At 42.7% G+C, this 17,901-nt stretch overlaps 1 protein-coding gene across 1 annotated transcript in view; it reads right to left on the reverse strand.

Moving 5' to 3' along the window:
* LOC125451893 (peptidase inhibitor 15) overlaps positions 1 to 14,857 on the reverse strand; it is a 28,366-nt gene extending 13,509 nt beyond the window's left edge. Inside the window, exons 1-2 of the mRNA XM_048529620.2 lie at positions 14,539 to 14,857; positions 13,940 to 14,243 (exon numbers count right to left, since the gene is read on the reverse strand). Coding sequence (XP_048385577.1) covers positions 13,940 to 14,212 — 273 coding nt within the window. The 5' untranslated portion in view covers positions 14,213 to 14,243; positions 14,539 to 14,857. The remainder of the gene's footprint in view (positions 1 to 13,939; positions 14,244 to 14,538) is intronic.
* Between the last annotated feature and the right edge of the window lie 3,044 nt (positions 14,858 to 17,901).

Genomic DNA, 17,901 nt, shown 5'->3' on the forward strand with positions numbered 1-17,901 from the left:
GGGGTAACAGCAAAGCCTATTTCCATTGAAGGAACTTTGATGAAGTTGATACAGGCTTTATACAAAAAACTCCAGTCCTATGAGCATTTTCCTTAGAGAGAATAGCATTATAAGTACACATACATGTTATACGTCATGTGATGCCAACAGATGACACTTTAATAGAATTTAATAGTGGGGGAGCGGTGGTTTGGTATTTGCTTGTGCACAAGACTTATATTGGTTCTCTGGGGGCAAGTAGCACTGTTGATTACTGCCTCTGCAGCCCACCATTCATCACTCTTCCACTATTAATAGACCCATACAAGACCACTGGATTCCCATTTATGCTATCTTATATTGAAATCTACAACAAAGTACTGGGGGCAAAGCTGAGGTCTGAGTTGGACAGTTCTTCCAAGAAGTGTCAGAGGTATAATCGGTCAAATGGGATCTTTCCATAATTTAAGCTTCTATCATTTCAGATAATACTCTTATGGGCACAGAGAGGAGCTAAGACTATTTTTTTAAACACCTGCATTCTGCATGCAAAAATGACCCCAAACATCCATTTGCTATTTCAATACACCATCGTGTTCCCATGACAATGTTTCTGGCTCAGGAGTGCTGCAGTCCTCCAGTGAGACTCAGCACAGGCTGGAAGAACAGTATTTCAGCTTCTGCTTGGGGAATGCTGCAACCTTCAGGACTCAATGTTGAGTTCAATAATTTTAGAGCCTGACCATCTTCTTCCATGTCCTTTACTGACCACCACAGCCCACTCCCACACGCCAGACGCTGTCATGACATGGGCTACATACAGCACAGCCAAGCCATTTTCACCTACTTAGGGCCCCCAATGTCAGTACTTCTTCCTCCCTAGCTTACTATCAACTACCCCTTTGACAGCCTAACTTTCTTTCTCTCTAAGGGTTCCAATTCCATCTACCCATTCACGCCCGCAGCCCCCAGCCCCTGTCATTAGCATCAATGCCATCTTTCCCTAGCTATTATCAGTTCTGAAGAAGGGTCACTGGACCCAAAATGCATTAATTCTGCTTTCTCTCCACAGATACTGCTGGGCCTGCTGAGTTTCTCCAGCAATTCCTGTCTTTTTTCCTGATTTTTCAGCATCCGCAGTTCTTTGTTTTATTTTAGAATTTTTTTTCTCTTCTTCCTGGTCCAGGCCTGAGTTCTTTGAGTCTGAGCAAAGGAAACAAGCAAACAACCAGATTAATCCAAGCACCATTTAATGGTAATGGAAAAGTCTGACATCCTGCTTAGCTTCAAATTTACAGTGCCAGAAGTGAGTAGCTAAAAAAAGATGATGGTTGCAATCCAAAAGAGGGTGTGTTAAATCTGTCTGCCAATGTTGATTTGGCCATGAAGTATTGCTATGAGTCAGAAGAAAACCCTGGAAAGTTCACAACCACACCAGTAATTGTACACTTGGCCTCAAAGGATCTTGTCAGGCCATGGATTAGAAACGCATCAAATTCCTCAAGATCTGTTCCTTGTCAGTAAGTCAAGACAGGCGTGCATTTTCCCCTATAAAAATCCTCAATTTGGAAAAATTAATACCTTCCCTCGCGGTGTTTTTGTGGTGGCCCAATGAAAATACACCCCATTTGTTGTCGCAGCTTAGACAAATGCTCTTTGTATTACCAACTGGAATATAGGTACCTGACCTTAAAATTGAAATGCCTCTTGCTGGAGTTCTACATTATAAAGGTGCATTCACTATTTGAATTGTGTAGCAATTACATTTTGAATTTTCAAACACATTGACACTTAATCCTTGTTTAATATCTAACCCGACACATGGCTTGAGGTTTTGGCCTAACTGGGAAAGGTGATCCACATCCTGACATCCCTTTTCTTGTAGTCGCCTTCCTTGGTCTACTGCATGTGGTATATACTGATGTATAAAGACATATTCATAAAGGAAATTCGCACAAAAAAAAGCTGAGGATACACAGCTCCCTTTGATTGCTCTGCATCAGTATTCAGCCAAATATGAGGACCTACAGCAATTTGTTCTCTGCAACAGAAAAGCTCATGAACAACCTGCATTCACAAAATGTCACAGGTATAAAAATCCACTATGAAATATAATTTTGCTCCTGAAAACACTTAATAATCAAACAGAAAAAAGAACAAAAATTTGCAGACGCTGCGTATCAGAAGCAAAAACAGAAATAGCTGGGGAAACTCAGCATTTCGGGACCAGTGACCCTTCTTCAGAACAAGGCTCTGAAAATGTTAACTCTGTTTTCTCTCCATGAATGCTGCCAGTTTTACCAGCAAGTTCTGATTTAGGAATTGAAAATGCACTTGCATCGTCTGCCTGAATTAATGGTGAAAATTGGACAAGCGGCTGAAGTAGTATGCATTTTTCATTCTAATTCCTACTACTTATCCACCGAAGCAGCAGTACCAATACTGGAGGGTAATAGAAACAGACTGAAGTGCTGTGACTCCAATACTATAATAGTGAGCATTTTGGACTGCGAATCCTGTGGCTTGAATTCAAATCTCAGTGAGGCCTCATTTCTGACAATCCATGTGGTAGGTTTGTAAAAGACCATCGCATTGTTTCCTCGGTATGGTGGTTATCGTACTTTCCCAGCACACGAAAGGTTCCCTCTTCAAAACTGGGCAGAAACGTTAATGAAACTTGCTCATCAAAATGTGAAGAAAATGTGAAAATAGGCCAGGGTGAATTTCTGCAAGGATTCTTTGGATTGTTTATCTCAGCCTTAGCAAAAGCCGAAACCTATTTCCTATCCACAGAGTAATTTGACCACTTTGAATCATAGAATTCCTACAGTGCAGAAAAGAGATTATTCAGCCATTGAGTTTGCACCAAACCTCAGAACACCATACCACCCAGGCCCAGTGCCCTTCACCCTATCCCCGTAACCCAGCATTTCCCATGGCTAATCCACCTAGCCTGCACATCCCTGGACACTACGGGAATTTAGCATGGCCAGTCCATCTAACCTATGGGAGGAAACTGGAACTTCCATTCAAAACTCAGATAGACATAGGGTTGAGATGGATTTTAGCAAAGTTTTTGACAAGATCCCACATGGGAGACTGATAGAGGAGGTTAAAGCACATGGAATTGAAGGAAGCTTGGCAAGGTGAGTCAGAAACTGGCCCAGTAATAGGACACAAAGGGTAGTGGTAGAAGGCCGTCTGAGTGAATGGACACTAGTGTCTGGCAGTGTACCACTAGGATTAGCACTGGGGCTGTTAGTGTTAAAAAAGTGAAAGAACTACAGATGCTGTAAATCAGTAACAAAAACAGAAATTTCTGGAAAAGCTCAGCAGTCTTTGACCATCTATGAAAAGAAATCATACATGCTGCTAGACTGACTGAGCGTTTCCAGCAATTTCTGTTTTTGTTTCTGGGACCTTTATTGTTTATTGTATACATAAACAATATAGATGAAAATGTGGGAGAAATGTTAAGCAAATTTACAGACGACACCAAGATTGGTAGAGATGGTTGTAGGATACAGGAAGATATAGATGAATTAATTAAATGGGCAGGCCAGTAGCAGATGGTATTTATCCCTGCTAGGTGCGAGGTGATGCACTTTGAAAAAAGAAACAAGCTGAGGGAGCATTTGATGAATAGCAGGACTCTGGGTAGCTTAGAGAAACAGAGGGATCTTGAGTATTTATTCACAGATCCCTGAAGTTGGCAAAGCACATGAACAGGGTAGTTAAGAAGGCATATGGGACACTTGCTTTCATCGGTCATGGCATAGAGCATAAGAGCTAGGAGGTAATGTTGGAATGTTGCAGAAGCATTGTTCAGGCCACAACTCGAGTACTGTGTGCAGTTTTGGTCATCTCAGCACAAGATGGATGTGATAGCACTAGAAGGGGTACAGAGGAGGTTCACCAGGATGTTGCTTGACATAGAGAAATTGAGCTAAAAGGAGAGACTTGGTAGGCTTGGATTATTTTCTTACCCTAGCAGAGAAGACTGAGGGTGAAAGGATTAAGGTATATAATATTATGAGGGATATGGACAGCATGAATAGAGAGCAGCTGCTTCCCTTGGTTGTGGGGTCAATCACAAGACAGTATTGTTTTAGAATAAGGGGCAGGAGATTAAAAGAGGATTTGGGAAAAAACAATTTTCACTCAACAGGTGGTGAGAATCTGGAATTCACTGCCTAGAAAGGTAGTGGAGGCCAGGAACCTTACAATCTTTAGAAAATATTTGGATAAGCACTTGAAATATCATAACATTCAAGGATGTGAGACGAAGTGCAGGAAATTGTGATTAGTATACTTTTAGTAGTAGTAATGTAAGTGCAGATTCGATGGACCAAAAGGCCTTTTCTACACTTCATGAATCCGGAGAATGCACAAACTCTACATAGGCAGTGGGCCAACACTGGGATTGAGCCCAGGTCCCCAGTGCTGTGAGGCAGCAGTGCTAACCACTGAGCCACATGCCTTTGTACCTGCTGCTATTGAAGTTCCTCTTTCATGATCTCATTTCCTCTCTGCTGTTCCTTCAAACAGTTATCTTCCTCCACCCTCCTTCCCAGCAAAAGACACGATCATTCAACAAGATCTCTCTCTCTCTCTCTCTCTCTGTCCTTGAACAGGTTCACTGTCTCTTTCCATGTCTCCAGGGCCGTGACCCTTCTCCCTTTCCCAACCAGCAAACAAGATCAATCTTGGTGTCTGTAACAGTGGCTAACTGGATTTCTCCCCTCTACAACAGTTGGGCCTTTCTTTATATTGGGGTGAGAAGGGAAATAGAAGAATGTATTTGACCTATCCCCTCCCTACCTCCCCACCTATACTCTCCTCTCCACCTATCTTCTCCTCTATCCATCTTCGATCCGCCTCCCCCTCTCTCCCTATTTATTTCAGTTCCCTCTCCCCTTCCCCCTCTCTGATGAAGGGTCTAGGCCCGAAACATCAGCTTTTGTGCTCCTGAGATGCTGCTTGGCCTGCTGTGTTCATCCAGCTCCACACTTTGTTATCTCATATAAGAATGTATTCTACCTGTTTCACACAGAGTTTGTCTTGTCTCAACCTCTACTCAACATGATCTCTCCTCCAAGAATTTCTCACCCTCCCTTGAAAATTCATCTCCTCCCAATTCATAGAATCCCTACAGTGTGGGAAGAGGCTATTTGGCCCATCAATTCCATACCCTCCCTCTGAACTGCTTCTCACCCAGAACCAACCCACTACCCTACATTTACTCTTGCTAACCCATTTAAGCTGCACATCAGAGACAATTTAGCATGACTAATCCGCATCTTTGGGAGGAAACTGGAGCACCCAGCATAAACCTACACATATGCGGGGAGAATGCCCAAACTCCACACAGTCGGTCACCCAAGGGTGGAATCAAACCCGGGTCCCTGGTGATGTGAGGCAGCAATGCTAATCACCGAGCCACCGTGCCACCCATAAGACCCACTGTGTTGTCCATTCTTGGTCAATGAAGTATCCCTTTTCCTCACATAAGCCTTTTGTCTTCCCACTTCACCTCACCTGCCCAGTTCAAAAAGCAATCTTTCCTTCTTTCAAAACAATGTACTTAGCTTTCGCTCTTCATATTGCTTCACAGATTCACTCCCCATTAACCATTTGGCAACAACTATTTCTCTTCAATCACACTCAAAAGGGCCATTTACCTCCTTCTAATCGCTCAACAAAAAAAAAGTTCCTTTAAGCTTGAAACTTACATTTTAACCATTAAGTAATTTAAGCTTAAGAGAATTATCGGAGCACTTCCACCAACTTATTTTATAAAGTGTCATTAAAATTTACATTCTGAATCAGGCAGTAAATATTTTGTAATGAAACTTGTTCCTAAATACAGCAATTCAGTTTTTAAAGGCTTCAACTACAATTGAGGGAATAATCCTGAAAATTGACTAAATTGGAACATTGCAAGTTTCTTTTAAAAAAAGCTTCTTTGGACTTATTTTCACACACTCATTTGTTTTCTTGATTGCATCAGATTTGGGTACCAGCCACACAGCTGTGCTGCAGACAACAGTTGTGGGGTTGACACATGTGAATAGGTCAAATCGGGTCATGTTGGGTTCAGAGGGGTAAATAAGTTGAGAGCAGGAAGCAGACAAACACGCAGAATGATTTCAGTCAGGAAAGTGTTGAGATACAGGTCAGATATCGCCTGGAGTTGAACAGAACAGGATGACAAAAGTGGAAATACAGCTTCATGGGAGCTCTCTGTGTGGGCTATATATATTGTTTTTGAAAGCAAATTTGAGTAGATGGCTGTACAGTGAAAGTGAAGTTTTGAAGAGCCTGCTGCCGAGGAAGCAAGCCAGGGAGACCCAGAGATCAATACTCAACCTAATTTGCTTTCTTCCTGCAATTTTGCGCACCACTTAAAAGTAGAAGAGTGATGTTTCTGAGAGAGAAAAGGAACAGATATTTCATGGACAATCTTCCAACTTCACATTTCTAGTGGAATTTTTGCTCTCCATTAATAAATATTGTAAACTTGGAAGTAACAGAAATTTGCAACAGTGAAGGGAGCCTTTTCGTCCATTGTATCATCTCTCCTTTCAACTGGCCAAGCCTTGCTCTTTCCCAGTCCACTATAGACTTTTCATTAGCCTCATTGATTGACTGTAGCTATGTTGATCCTCCTTTGTGGCATTCTTACTTTCCACATTCAACTTTCTTATAGATCCTTTTCTCCTCTCCTCGTATTTTTTTTAATCCATTCACAAGGTGAGGGTGACTAGCCCTGCTAGCATTTATTTCCATCCCTAATTGCCCAGAGGACAGTGAACAGTCTCTAGTCCAGGATAAGTGATAACGGGAACTGCAGATGCTGGAGAATCCTAGTTCAGGATAGTAGTTTCTTGCCCTAAAGGACATCAGCAAACCAAATGGACTCTTCCTCCTGACAACTGACAGTGGATTCATGATCATCAATAGATTCTTAATCATCATTTTTGATTGGATTCAAATTCTGCCATCTGCCCCACAGGATTCCAGCATGAATCTCGGGGACATGACCTGAGTTTCTGGTTAACAATCCAACAATAATAGCACTAGACCGTCGCCTCCCCTTATTCTAAGACTTGATGTGTTAACAGCTTTCAAAAGCTTTACTTATTGGAATATTGTCAGATTTCATGCTTCATTTCTCTTATACTTGAGTTCTGAAAAACAGTCATATCAGACTTGAAACATTAACTGTTTTTCTCTCCACAGAGATGATACCACACCTGCTAAGTTTCTGCAACACTGTCTGTGTTATTTTCAGATTTCCAGCTCCCGAGTTCTCTCCCTAGACGTTCTCTTAACCTAGACTCTCCCTGTTCCATCTCCTCCCTTCGTGCTCTCTTTACTACCTCCATCAGGATAACTGTACCACTTCTGAAAATGCATGCTGTTTCTTTTCAGATGAAGTCATGTCCCTTCAGTATATAGCCTTCACTTTTCCACAACTGATTCCTATGCCACAGCACAGTGAGCACTTGACTCCTGCACCAGCCTGGCAGCTTTCCACTCAAACGAAAGCAAAACTCTGAGGATGCTGGAAATCTGAAACTCTTATTTCTCCAAGTCTTCATAGCAGCGACAATTGCTGATGGATTACAATCCACTTTGATTTATTTCAGCAAATGTCAGAGCTCTGAATTCCTAATCAGGGCTTCTGAGCTTGACCTCTTCAGAACTGTCAAGCATAGTTTGAATTGGAGCTGTTTTTTATCCCGCCGGACCACAGGGGAAGTCAAGCTGCTGCCACTTTTTAGGATACAGCTGCTGTTTTCCGGTAAATTCCTTCAGGTGTTTGTTGCAAAGCTTTGGGAGATTTAACCAGCTTTTCAATGTGCCAGTGAGTGAAGTAAGGTGGAGTGACAGGGTGACACGGTGCTAGGGTAGAAAGGTGGTAAGCAGGTTTTATGCCAGCTGCGTAGGGCTATAATTGGGTAGAGCGGCAAGAATAATAGATGACAAGGTATTAGGGTGGTGGGGTTGGGTCGGGAGTGGGGTTGGGGGGTGGAATCACAAGGGAGACACATCATCAGATAGGGATTCGGGTGGGTGAGTGAGATTGTCAGGCTGCAGTCAGAAAAGGTTGGGGAGAGCATTTGTCAGAGAATTGGAGGGAATTGGATGATCAGGAGGATGGGAATCAGTGGGTCAGTACGTGATCCAGAGAGTCAAGGGATGAGACAGAGGGTCAAACAGGGGAATTCAGGTCATACAGAGTAGGTCAGGTTGTTGAGAGGAATTTGGGTGATTTCTTTGTACAGCTACCCAAGAATTAGATATGGCTTTTCTGTCTAGCATTTCCTGGGTAACTAGCCAGGGAAAGACAACAGAATTGTCCAAAGTCTCTGACGCTAACACAGAGAGGATCCCAGGGAATGGGTCAATTGCCCATCAGAAGTTCAAACATACTGGGCCATTCCCACAAAGGTAGTGCAACAGGGCATCCAGATGTTTCTGGCACACGTCTCGGGTCATACATTTGACCTCTAACAACCTGGAGTCAGGACAATCCCAGCCTTTCAATCCAATTGGGTAACTCGAGGGTCCTCTGCTCCAGTAACTTCTATTTTCTTCCACTGCCTCTGCAGATGTTTCCATCCGCCTATGTTTTGATTTTATTCCTCTGTTGCTCTGTCTTATAGCTTCCCTTATAGGGCTGTTAAGTCTTATATAGAATGCAGTACCCAAAAACCCCTCTGAGGCTGCAGTTGCCAATTGCTACTTGAGACAGAAGCCCTCTGTTTCAGAGAAGCAACTTTTCAGCACTCACTGCAAATGCACATTCTCTGAATACACAAAGCACTGAGCTGAGCAATATGATTGAAGGTAGGACAATCCAAATTCCTCTGCCCTCCTTGTTAGTATTCTATTAGTGAGCTAAGGGCATCATTCATGGCTCACAGAGGCAGCTGGCTTACCACAGGTAGCAGCTAAATTATTCAGCTTGGAGACTAGAATCATAGAATCCCCTACACTGAGGAAGAAGGCCATTCAGCCCATCAGATCAACATAGACCCTCCAAACTGCATCTTACCCAGCCCTACCAACCTACCCTATTCCTGTAACCCTGCATTTCCCCTGGCTAATCCACCCAGCCTACACATTCCACAGGCAATTTAGCATGGCCAATTCACCTAACTTGCACATCTTTGGACCATGGGAGGAAACTGGAGCACCTGGAGGAAACCCACGCAGACACAAATAGAACGTGCAAACTCCACACAGACAGACACCCAAGGCTGGAATCAAACCTGGGTCACTGGTGCTGTGAGGCAGCAGTGCTAATCACTGAGTGGCCATCCCACCCTAATTAGGAGGGTAAACAGGTATTGGCATGCAATGGCTCATAATTTGAGGGTGAAACTTGGAGCAACACTCTTCGGCTTTGGTTTCCATTATAAAGAAAAGTTTAGAAAAACTTTTAATTTGCCTTTTGTAATACTATCTTTGAAGATTTCTGTTTTACATTACGTAGCTGGTAGCTAATGTAAATCAGCAAGCACAATGGTGTTGGGTGGAAAAGTCTTGCTGTAAGTTTGAATATAGGCAGAGTTTCTTTGGTATCAAGTTTATGTAGTCTAGGTTATGGGAATTCAGCTAGGGTGCATTGGAATCATCAGATTTAGAGGTGACAAAGACGCCCAATGAGGTTTCAGGAACTGATGAACTGTGACGGGGACAAAGTGAGCTGTTTCACAAATGGAAATCGACTGTCCATGAAGGAAAAATGTGAGATTGAAAACTCACTTCTCTCAACTACTACACCAAGAGCGCAAACAAATTTGAGTTGAGGCTCAGACTGGAGCCAGATGGAGTAGGTGGCGAGGGAACAAAAGTTTGGAGCTTAGACTGAATGCAAAGGCTTCAATGTTCCCTAAATTTAATTGGAGGAAACTGTGCCCGTCCGACACCAAATGTCAAGATAAGCAGCCTCATAATTTAGCAACAGCGGAGGAGCTGAGAGAGGGGGTGGTGAGTTAAAGCTGGACATCATCGGCATACATATGAAAACGAACGTTGTGCTTTTTTTAATGGTGCTGCAGACAGTAGTCCGTAAATGGGAAACAGAAACTTATCAAGGTTAGATCCTCGAGAATGTGCGAAATAACACTGCAGGAGCAAAAAATGAAGCAATTTCAAGTAATACGCTGGTTATCATCAGATAGTTCAAGAATGAATCCAAGTGAGAGTAATCCCAGCCAACTGGTTAACACTAGACAGGCAGTGGAGAGGATAGTGTCATCAACCATGTCAAAGGTTGCAGACAGGTCAAGTAGAATGAGAAGGAATCGTTTACAATGGTCCCAGTCACTTGGAATGTAATTTGTGACACGCATGAAAACAGTTTCAGTGTTGTGACACAGGCAGAAGCATGATTGGAGGGATTCAAGCATCAGGCTCCTCAGAGATAGGAACAGACTTAGGAGGCATATTTACATTCAACAACTTCAGAAAAGAAAGGGAAGCTGGAAATGGGTTGGTAGTATTCAAGGATGTTCAATCGGGGATTGTTTTTTGAGAAAAGCTTGACGAGTTGAAGAGATTTTTAACATCAGCTCACGTGGGAACTGTGGGTGAGGTGTTGAAGAGGGGATGGCTCTCGTTTACACATGTAATTGCCACAACATTGAAATAAGAATATGTATGCCATCCACTGCAAATACATGAGTACAATTGATAGCTAAGCTTGTGCTTGTATTTTTAATGTTTTGACAAAGGTACCGATTTTAATTAGCTATATCATCCAAATTTCAGTTTCTGCATTGGTACACAAACATATGTTAACACATGCACTCAGGATATGATGTTATAGTGTAGTTAGGACAATGAGCAACCTCCTTTAATACCATAAAGGCTAACAACAACCTTATGTGGATGGGCAAAACATTTTGTAACTTGGCTTTCATGGGGATGGTTCAGTAATTATCAACCCGTGTGATGTAGGGGGTCAATGTTTATTGATACTACAAAATTGGCTGGTCAAATCTCTGTAATTCAAGTTATTGCCTTCTTTGTATCTAATGTTTTGTCCTTTCAGTTTTTCTCCTCATTTCTATGACCTTTTTGACTCAGTCGCTTCTAAAGTCTGTTTTTGCTACCCTGTGTAAACATTCAAATCTCTGCGAGAAATGGCCACAAATGATGCTGATGAAAGGCTCACACCTTTTTTACCATCCGTTTGTTGGTGGTCTAATTTTCTAAAGCTGCAAGCCAGCTGCTCTTCAACATTGGCAATGTCACAGGGCTTTTAGAAACCTCCAGCAGTCCAATCATAAGCAAACAAATGCACTTCAGTTAGTGTTCATTTGATGTAGCATTTCCAATTGGCCTGCTTTCAACTAACATAAGGAGTTAAAAGTTGGTCTTCGCAGATTAAACTGATAAATACCATTGGTGATACTAGTGTATGACATTTTAGCTTTTACATGATTGTAACTTGTTTATTGCAAGTGAGCTAATGTTTGACTTAAAATAGTAGGCCAAAAAAAGGTAATAAATATGCATCCAACAGTAGCACCAACGATTTTCCAACTTTATAGCTACTATCTATGGGGAAAATGAGTCTGTTCCAAATTGTCAACTTTGAAAATCCAGTGCTATATGTAGTTTAACAAAAACAAAAAAAAGTAGCATTTGCACCCTTTTTAAGTATTAATATGTTCTGGACATAATTAGGCAGTGTTATTTTCTGAAACTACAAACAAGAAACAAATATTGTAAATATCTAGTTTTGGAAATCAGGTTTGATCTGTTGACAACAGATTATGAGATGCAAAGTGTTTTGCTCCCCTTAATATACCTGAAATGAACATAACATATTTTGTAATTAAACACCTACCTGTAATGAGAAATTAAGCTGATTCCACAACAACTCCCTTCATTCTGTCTTTTCACAAGAAATATAATTTAAATTGACGGTACTAGAATGGAAAAGTAATGCACTGGACTAACGCCAAGGAATTTGGCTGACTCAAAGACACTCAGATCGCAATGCTTGTTCCAGAATCTTAAAGGGAAGGCAGGAAAGAGCAAGGGAAACCGTTAAACAGAAACAAAGAGAGAGCCAAAGAGACAGAAGACAACCCTGAACTCCCTTCCTAAGATCAACATTTATGCTTTAATTATGGTTAAAAAAAGTGAGATGCATCATGAAACTTAATGAGCTGTTAACCTACTTAAATGAGATCGCCATCATCTTTTAAGCTTGGTAGTTGTAATAATTTGGCCGTACAAACCCCATGAAATTCATTTGCACAGAAGCACCGTCCACCTGGTAGTGTGGTGACTCGAAACCTCTTACTTTTTATGCTATTCTTGGAAGCCTGCACTTTATCACACTGGCACTACACAGGGTGCATTCCCCACAGATATTGGTGCAGTGCCCATCCCGACATTGCCACAGAGCTGCCTGCGTGAAAGATGGCACAGAAAACTTAGCAAAGAAAGAAACAGAAATACCCTCTTCTCTGAAAAAAAGAACTTGCAATTCTTAAATAAAAATGGGAATATTTAAGCATATTTTAGAATTGCGCAATTGTGACAGACCCTGAAATAAGTGTCTCAAGATGTGATTGTAATGTTTCAAAAAGCACCACGCTCTAATCTGACAGAAGACTGGATTATCTTTTGGCAATTTAAATGGACAATATGCATATATTATTTTATTCATTCATGGCATGTGGGTTTCATTGGTTAGGCAGAATTTATTGTCCATCCCTAATTGCTCTTAAAGCTGGTGATGGTAGCCACATAAACTGAGATCCTGGTATATCCACAGTACTGTTTGGAAGTAAATTCCTGGATTTTGACTATGCAACAGTTGCAGGAACGGCGAGATAATTCTAAGTCAAAGCACTTGGTGGTGCTGTCGTTTCCATGTATCTGCTACCTTTGTCCTTGTAGGTGGTAGAAGGCATCGGTTAGGAAGGTGCTGCTGAAGGAATCTGAGCAAGTCACTGCTGTGTATCCTTGACTGACCTGGTGTTGAGCTTTCTCTACACAGTGTGTGATAAGACAACAGACAGGGCCATTTCTATCACATTAAACCAATGTAATAAGTGTAGCAAATGAGCAGCAAGAGCTTGCAAGGGCTAACAAGTGAAAACCAGTGAGGGGGAAAGGACAGAGAGGGTTCAGAAAAGGGGTGACACATAAGGGACAGTGAGCAACAGGTGGTGAGTTCTCAGGCCAACAAGGACACAGGTGCAAACCAGTTCTGGTACCAGCTGATGGCCACACACCGATGGCATCTACAGACATCACTGTAATGGTTGAATGCCTTTGATGACTGTTCCTGCACTTTGGTCATCAGCAGTTTTGTTGGAGTTTGTTAGTCATTTAATTCCAGTGGATGTGAAGAAATTGACAGGTTTTAATAGTTCCCAAAGTGTTTGTTTTCTGATTTTTGATGACTCTTCCCAACACATTGGCACACACAAACACACAAAGAGGCATCTGTGAACACAGAGAAGCACACAAGCACATACTCACACACGTGTACATTGTAAGAGACACCTGTGGACACAGAAACACACAGGCGCGCGCGTGCGCGCACACACACACACACACACACACACAAACGCAGACAAACGAACTTATTTGTATTCGTGAAGATCCCCTTTGTAGAATTCATTGAAAGGACATGATGTCTGACACCAATCAATTTCAGCATTAACAGTAATTCATTTCCTGTGCACCAGTAAACCGTTCACATACCCTTGAAACTGAACAAAGGGATTTGAAAAAAAAAGACATTGCATTTGCCGTGCTCTGAAAGCGTTTCTCCGGCAGGGGGTGCGAAGCTACTAAGAACAGTGAAGCAAAATCAGCGTTAGGCATGTGCCCGTTCTGAAACCTTCACATCTACTGATTGATGAGCAGGCACCCCAGCAGGGAGGGATGATGTTCAGAAAAGAGACAAGGCACTCACCATATACTCCATATTCGCAGCCGGTGGACTGACTTGACTTCGAACCTTATTGTGGTAATCGAGAATAACCGATTTATCAGTTGGGGAGATGTATCGTCTCCGCCTGACTTTCGGGACATCCCCGGGTCCCAGGTCTTTTTTCCCGGACGACGCTTTCTCGCTGAAGCTCGACGAAAGGAACACGCTGGAGACATTCACTGAAGATACAAATGCACTTGTTCCATGCAGGGCGCAGAGTAACCTGATCAGACACAGTGTGGAGCACAGCTTCATGATGGCCAGTCAAAAATTGAAAAGCGGCGTCCTGCAAAGCAGATGTTAGACCGAATAAGGAAAACAAAAAAAAATAAAATGTGCAGGTAGTTTAACATTTTCAGTCACTTGGATATAACTCAGTGGAGATGGGGACACAGCCTCCATTCAATACATTATGCACCCATTATTCCTCGAAAGCAAATAAGTGGAAACATTCAGATAATCGTTTAGCAATTTTAAAAAATCATATATGCCTTACTGGTCAACGTAAATTTCTACAAAGACGATTTTTCCTCAAATCTCTTACTTTGATGTTATTTAGTATAAAGATAAATTTAGCTCACCTCTTGTATGTAGTCAGACACTGGCAAAATGTCCTTCCAAATTTCCAAGTCCTACTGGAAGGAGTCTTGTGAAGTATTTTGCGATCGGTGTGAGGTAAGGCTGGCAGTGATGTGGGATGGGGCGTGATAGAAACCCTGTGAGAGAGGGGCTTACACTGCTGGAGTATCCTTGGGTCTTTTATAATCGGCAGAACGGTTCAGGAAGGCAAACTCCTGTTCTTTGGTGCTGGTGTCTCTTTAACTCTTCGTGGCCCCTGAATCAGTATATTATCATCTGGAAACCTAATGCCTTCATTGTCGCCCCTCTCACTTGCCAGAATCCTCATCATGAGCTTTTTTTCCAAACCACATGTGTGTGCAATTTGGAAACCTGGCAGGAGAGGGGGACACGGTACTCCGCGTTAGTACAAAGTGTGAACCGTGTGTCAGTCTCTGCATCATCATTTTCGTTTGCTTTCTGCAGAGATTGCAGGCAAGGTTTTAAATGCAGATAATTAGAAAACGGTCCGAGTTGTTTGCAATTTTGAACGAGGAGTATTCGATCGAACAAATTGCTTAAAAGTACATAAACAGCTTATTTAACCACGTTTAAATGGGGATTTCTGGAAATAAGAATGACTGTGAAATCTGATTTTGCAAAGTTTAAAGCATTCATCAGTTGTAGAAAACAACTCTATCTGGTTCAGCACCTGGCTTGGAGCGTTGCAAGCGTTAGAGGGAACATGGAAGTCGTTATGTTTTAAATGGTGTGCTGTGCAAGGCTGTAGTGCAAAACGGGACACAAGTTTAAACCATGGGGAATATTGCATTCTGCAATCACACACGCACACACACCTCTTTATGCTTCATCTATTGTGGGTTTTATACCATTTCAGCAACAATACAGCGGATTTTCGGAACGGAGAGAGGAGGAGAATGAAAATCTTTTTAAGTTTATGTGTTTACAGTTTGCGTGTAATTGAAAATTCGGCGTGGAATGGGGAGCCCTTCCCCAAATGGAACCTAGCATTTGATATTCCCCCCCCCCAGGATGCAACACTCACCCGGGAAACTGCCAAAGGGGTCTCAGCAGCGTTCTCCCGGGCTCAGGATTTGGAAATGCCAGTTCCCATTTGTGCCAAACACCCGTTCCAAGCAGCTCACATTTCACTCATTGAGTCAGATCAAATTGCGGCCAAGCGACGCAGGGGAGAAACCGTGTTCTTTTTTACGCACAAAATGTTTCATGTTTACATATTCATACTCGTTGATAAGGAAGCCAGGGTCTGCAACATGGGAGGAGGCCACTCGACCCATCGTCCCTGTACCAACTCCTCAATAGTGCGCCCGAAAGCTTCCCATTCTGCTCCTTTCCCACGCACTGGATGGATCCTGTTTGTCGATGATGTGCTTAATCCCAGCTGAAACCCGATTGCATCGTGACCAATTGTCATGGGATCAAAGTACAACATTCGACCGTGTTCGATGTCTAGCTAATACCAAATCGTAGCGTTTTCTTCCTTGAATCCTATTTCTCTGTCTCAATATAATGGCATAAAGGACATTTTCAATATAAGCTTAGGAATGAGAAAATACTAAAATCTGTCTGATGTAGGTTATTGGTCACTTCCTAACTGTCTTTCTCTCTCTCCGGATTCTGTCTCCACTCATCAGCCACCCCTTTAGCCTTACCCCCTGTCTTCAACATATATACTGCATTTTCCAAGCTATTGCTACCTCTGAGGAAGGGCCACTGGACCTGAAACGTTAACTCTATTTCTCTCTCCATGGATGCTGCCAGATCCTGAGATTGGGTCAGAATGACAGAGTGTGTAGCTGGATGAACGCAGCAGGCCAAGCAGCATCTCAGGAGCACAAAAGCTGACGTTTCGGGCCTAGACCCTTCATCAGAAAAGGGTCTAGGCTCGAAACATCAGCTTTTGTGCTCCTGAGATGCTGCTTGGCCTGCTGTGTTCATCCAGCTCCACACTTTGTGGATTCTCCAGCATCTGCAGTTCCCATTATCTCTGATTGGGTCAGAATGAGTTTGGTGCTGCCATCATTGTTTAACTGAGAAGGGAGAGGCTCAGGAGCCTCCCGTGCTCGAGGTCTGAAGCAGCAACAAAGATAACAATGGTTAGAACCCACCAACTCTGCATTCACTACTACCTGAAGAAAGGACTTTGGTATGCTCGCCTTTATTAGTCAGTGCATTGAGTGTGGGAGTTGGGAGGCCATGTTGCAGCTGTACAGGATATTGGTGAGGCAATTTTTGGAATACTGCATTCAGTTCTGGTCTCCCTGCTGTGGGAAAGATGTTGTGAAACTTGAAAGAGTTCAGAAAAGATTTACAAGGATGTTGCCAGAGTTGGAAGTTTTCATCTACAGGGGCTGAATAGGCTGAGATTATTTTCTCTGGAGCATTCAAGGCTGAGGGGTGACCTTATAGAAGTTTATAAAAACATGAGGGGCGTGAATAGGGTGAATAGCCAAGGTCTTTTTCTCAAGGTGGGGGAGTTCAAATCTCGACGACTTAGGTTTAAGGTGAGAGGAGAAAGATTTAAAAGGGACCTGAGGGGCAATATTTTTGTGCAGAGGGCATTGTGTGTATGGAGCGAGCTGCCAGAGGAAGTGGTGGAGGCTGGTACAATTGCAACTTTTAAAAGGCGTCAGGATGGGTACATGAATAGGAAGGGTTTAGAGGGATATGGGCCAAATACTGGCAAATGGGACTAGATTAATTTAGGATATCTGGTCAGCATGGACGAGTTGGACCGAAGGGGCTGTTTGCCTTGCTGTACAGCTCTATGATTGGATGACTATTTCCTGTTGCATTGAGTTTTCTTGTTTCTGTTGTTTGCACTCACCAGATTCTGCTGCTTCAGCCACCCTACTGTTTTCTATTCCTCTCACTGAAGACTCAAAGCCGCCAAAGAGCGAAACTGAAATATAACACCAAACAAGACGCAGTCACAAAACTGAGGAAGTGAAGTAACGCATCTTAGTCAGCCTCTTGAACCAGCAAAAGTGTCCATGTGATAGCAACAGGTTTTTTGTTTGATGTATCTGGGTCAATTTGCTGACAGAAAGAGACAATGCATTGTAGGGTCAGAGAGACATGACTTGCTGTGTTGTCGTGAAGACTTCATATGGAGCCAACAGGAGGGGATCATTAGTAGCCCTGTTTGGCAAATGTGTCATTAACCTCAACTCAGTGCCTGAGATGACCACCGTAGATCACATCCCACAGTTACTTTACCCGCCACCACTCCAGTGTGAATCCAGCCTGACACGTGGTTAATATGGCTGTCCGACAACTGACAACAAATAAGGCTGCAGGCCCAGACCAAATCACTACTGAAATCCTAAAATATAGTGGGGAAT

The sequence above is a fragment of the Stegostoma tigrinum genome, chromosome 5, assembly GCF_030684315.1.
Source record: "Stegostoma tigrinum isolate sSteTig4 chromosome 5, sSteTig4.hap1, whole genome shotgun sequence".
Taxonomy (NCBI): domain Eukaryota; kingdom Metazoa; phylum Chordata; class Chondrichthyes; order Orectolobiformes; family Stegostomatidae; genus Stegostoma; species Stegostoma tigrinum.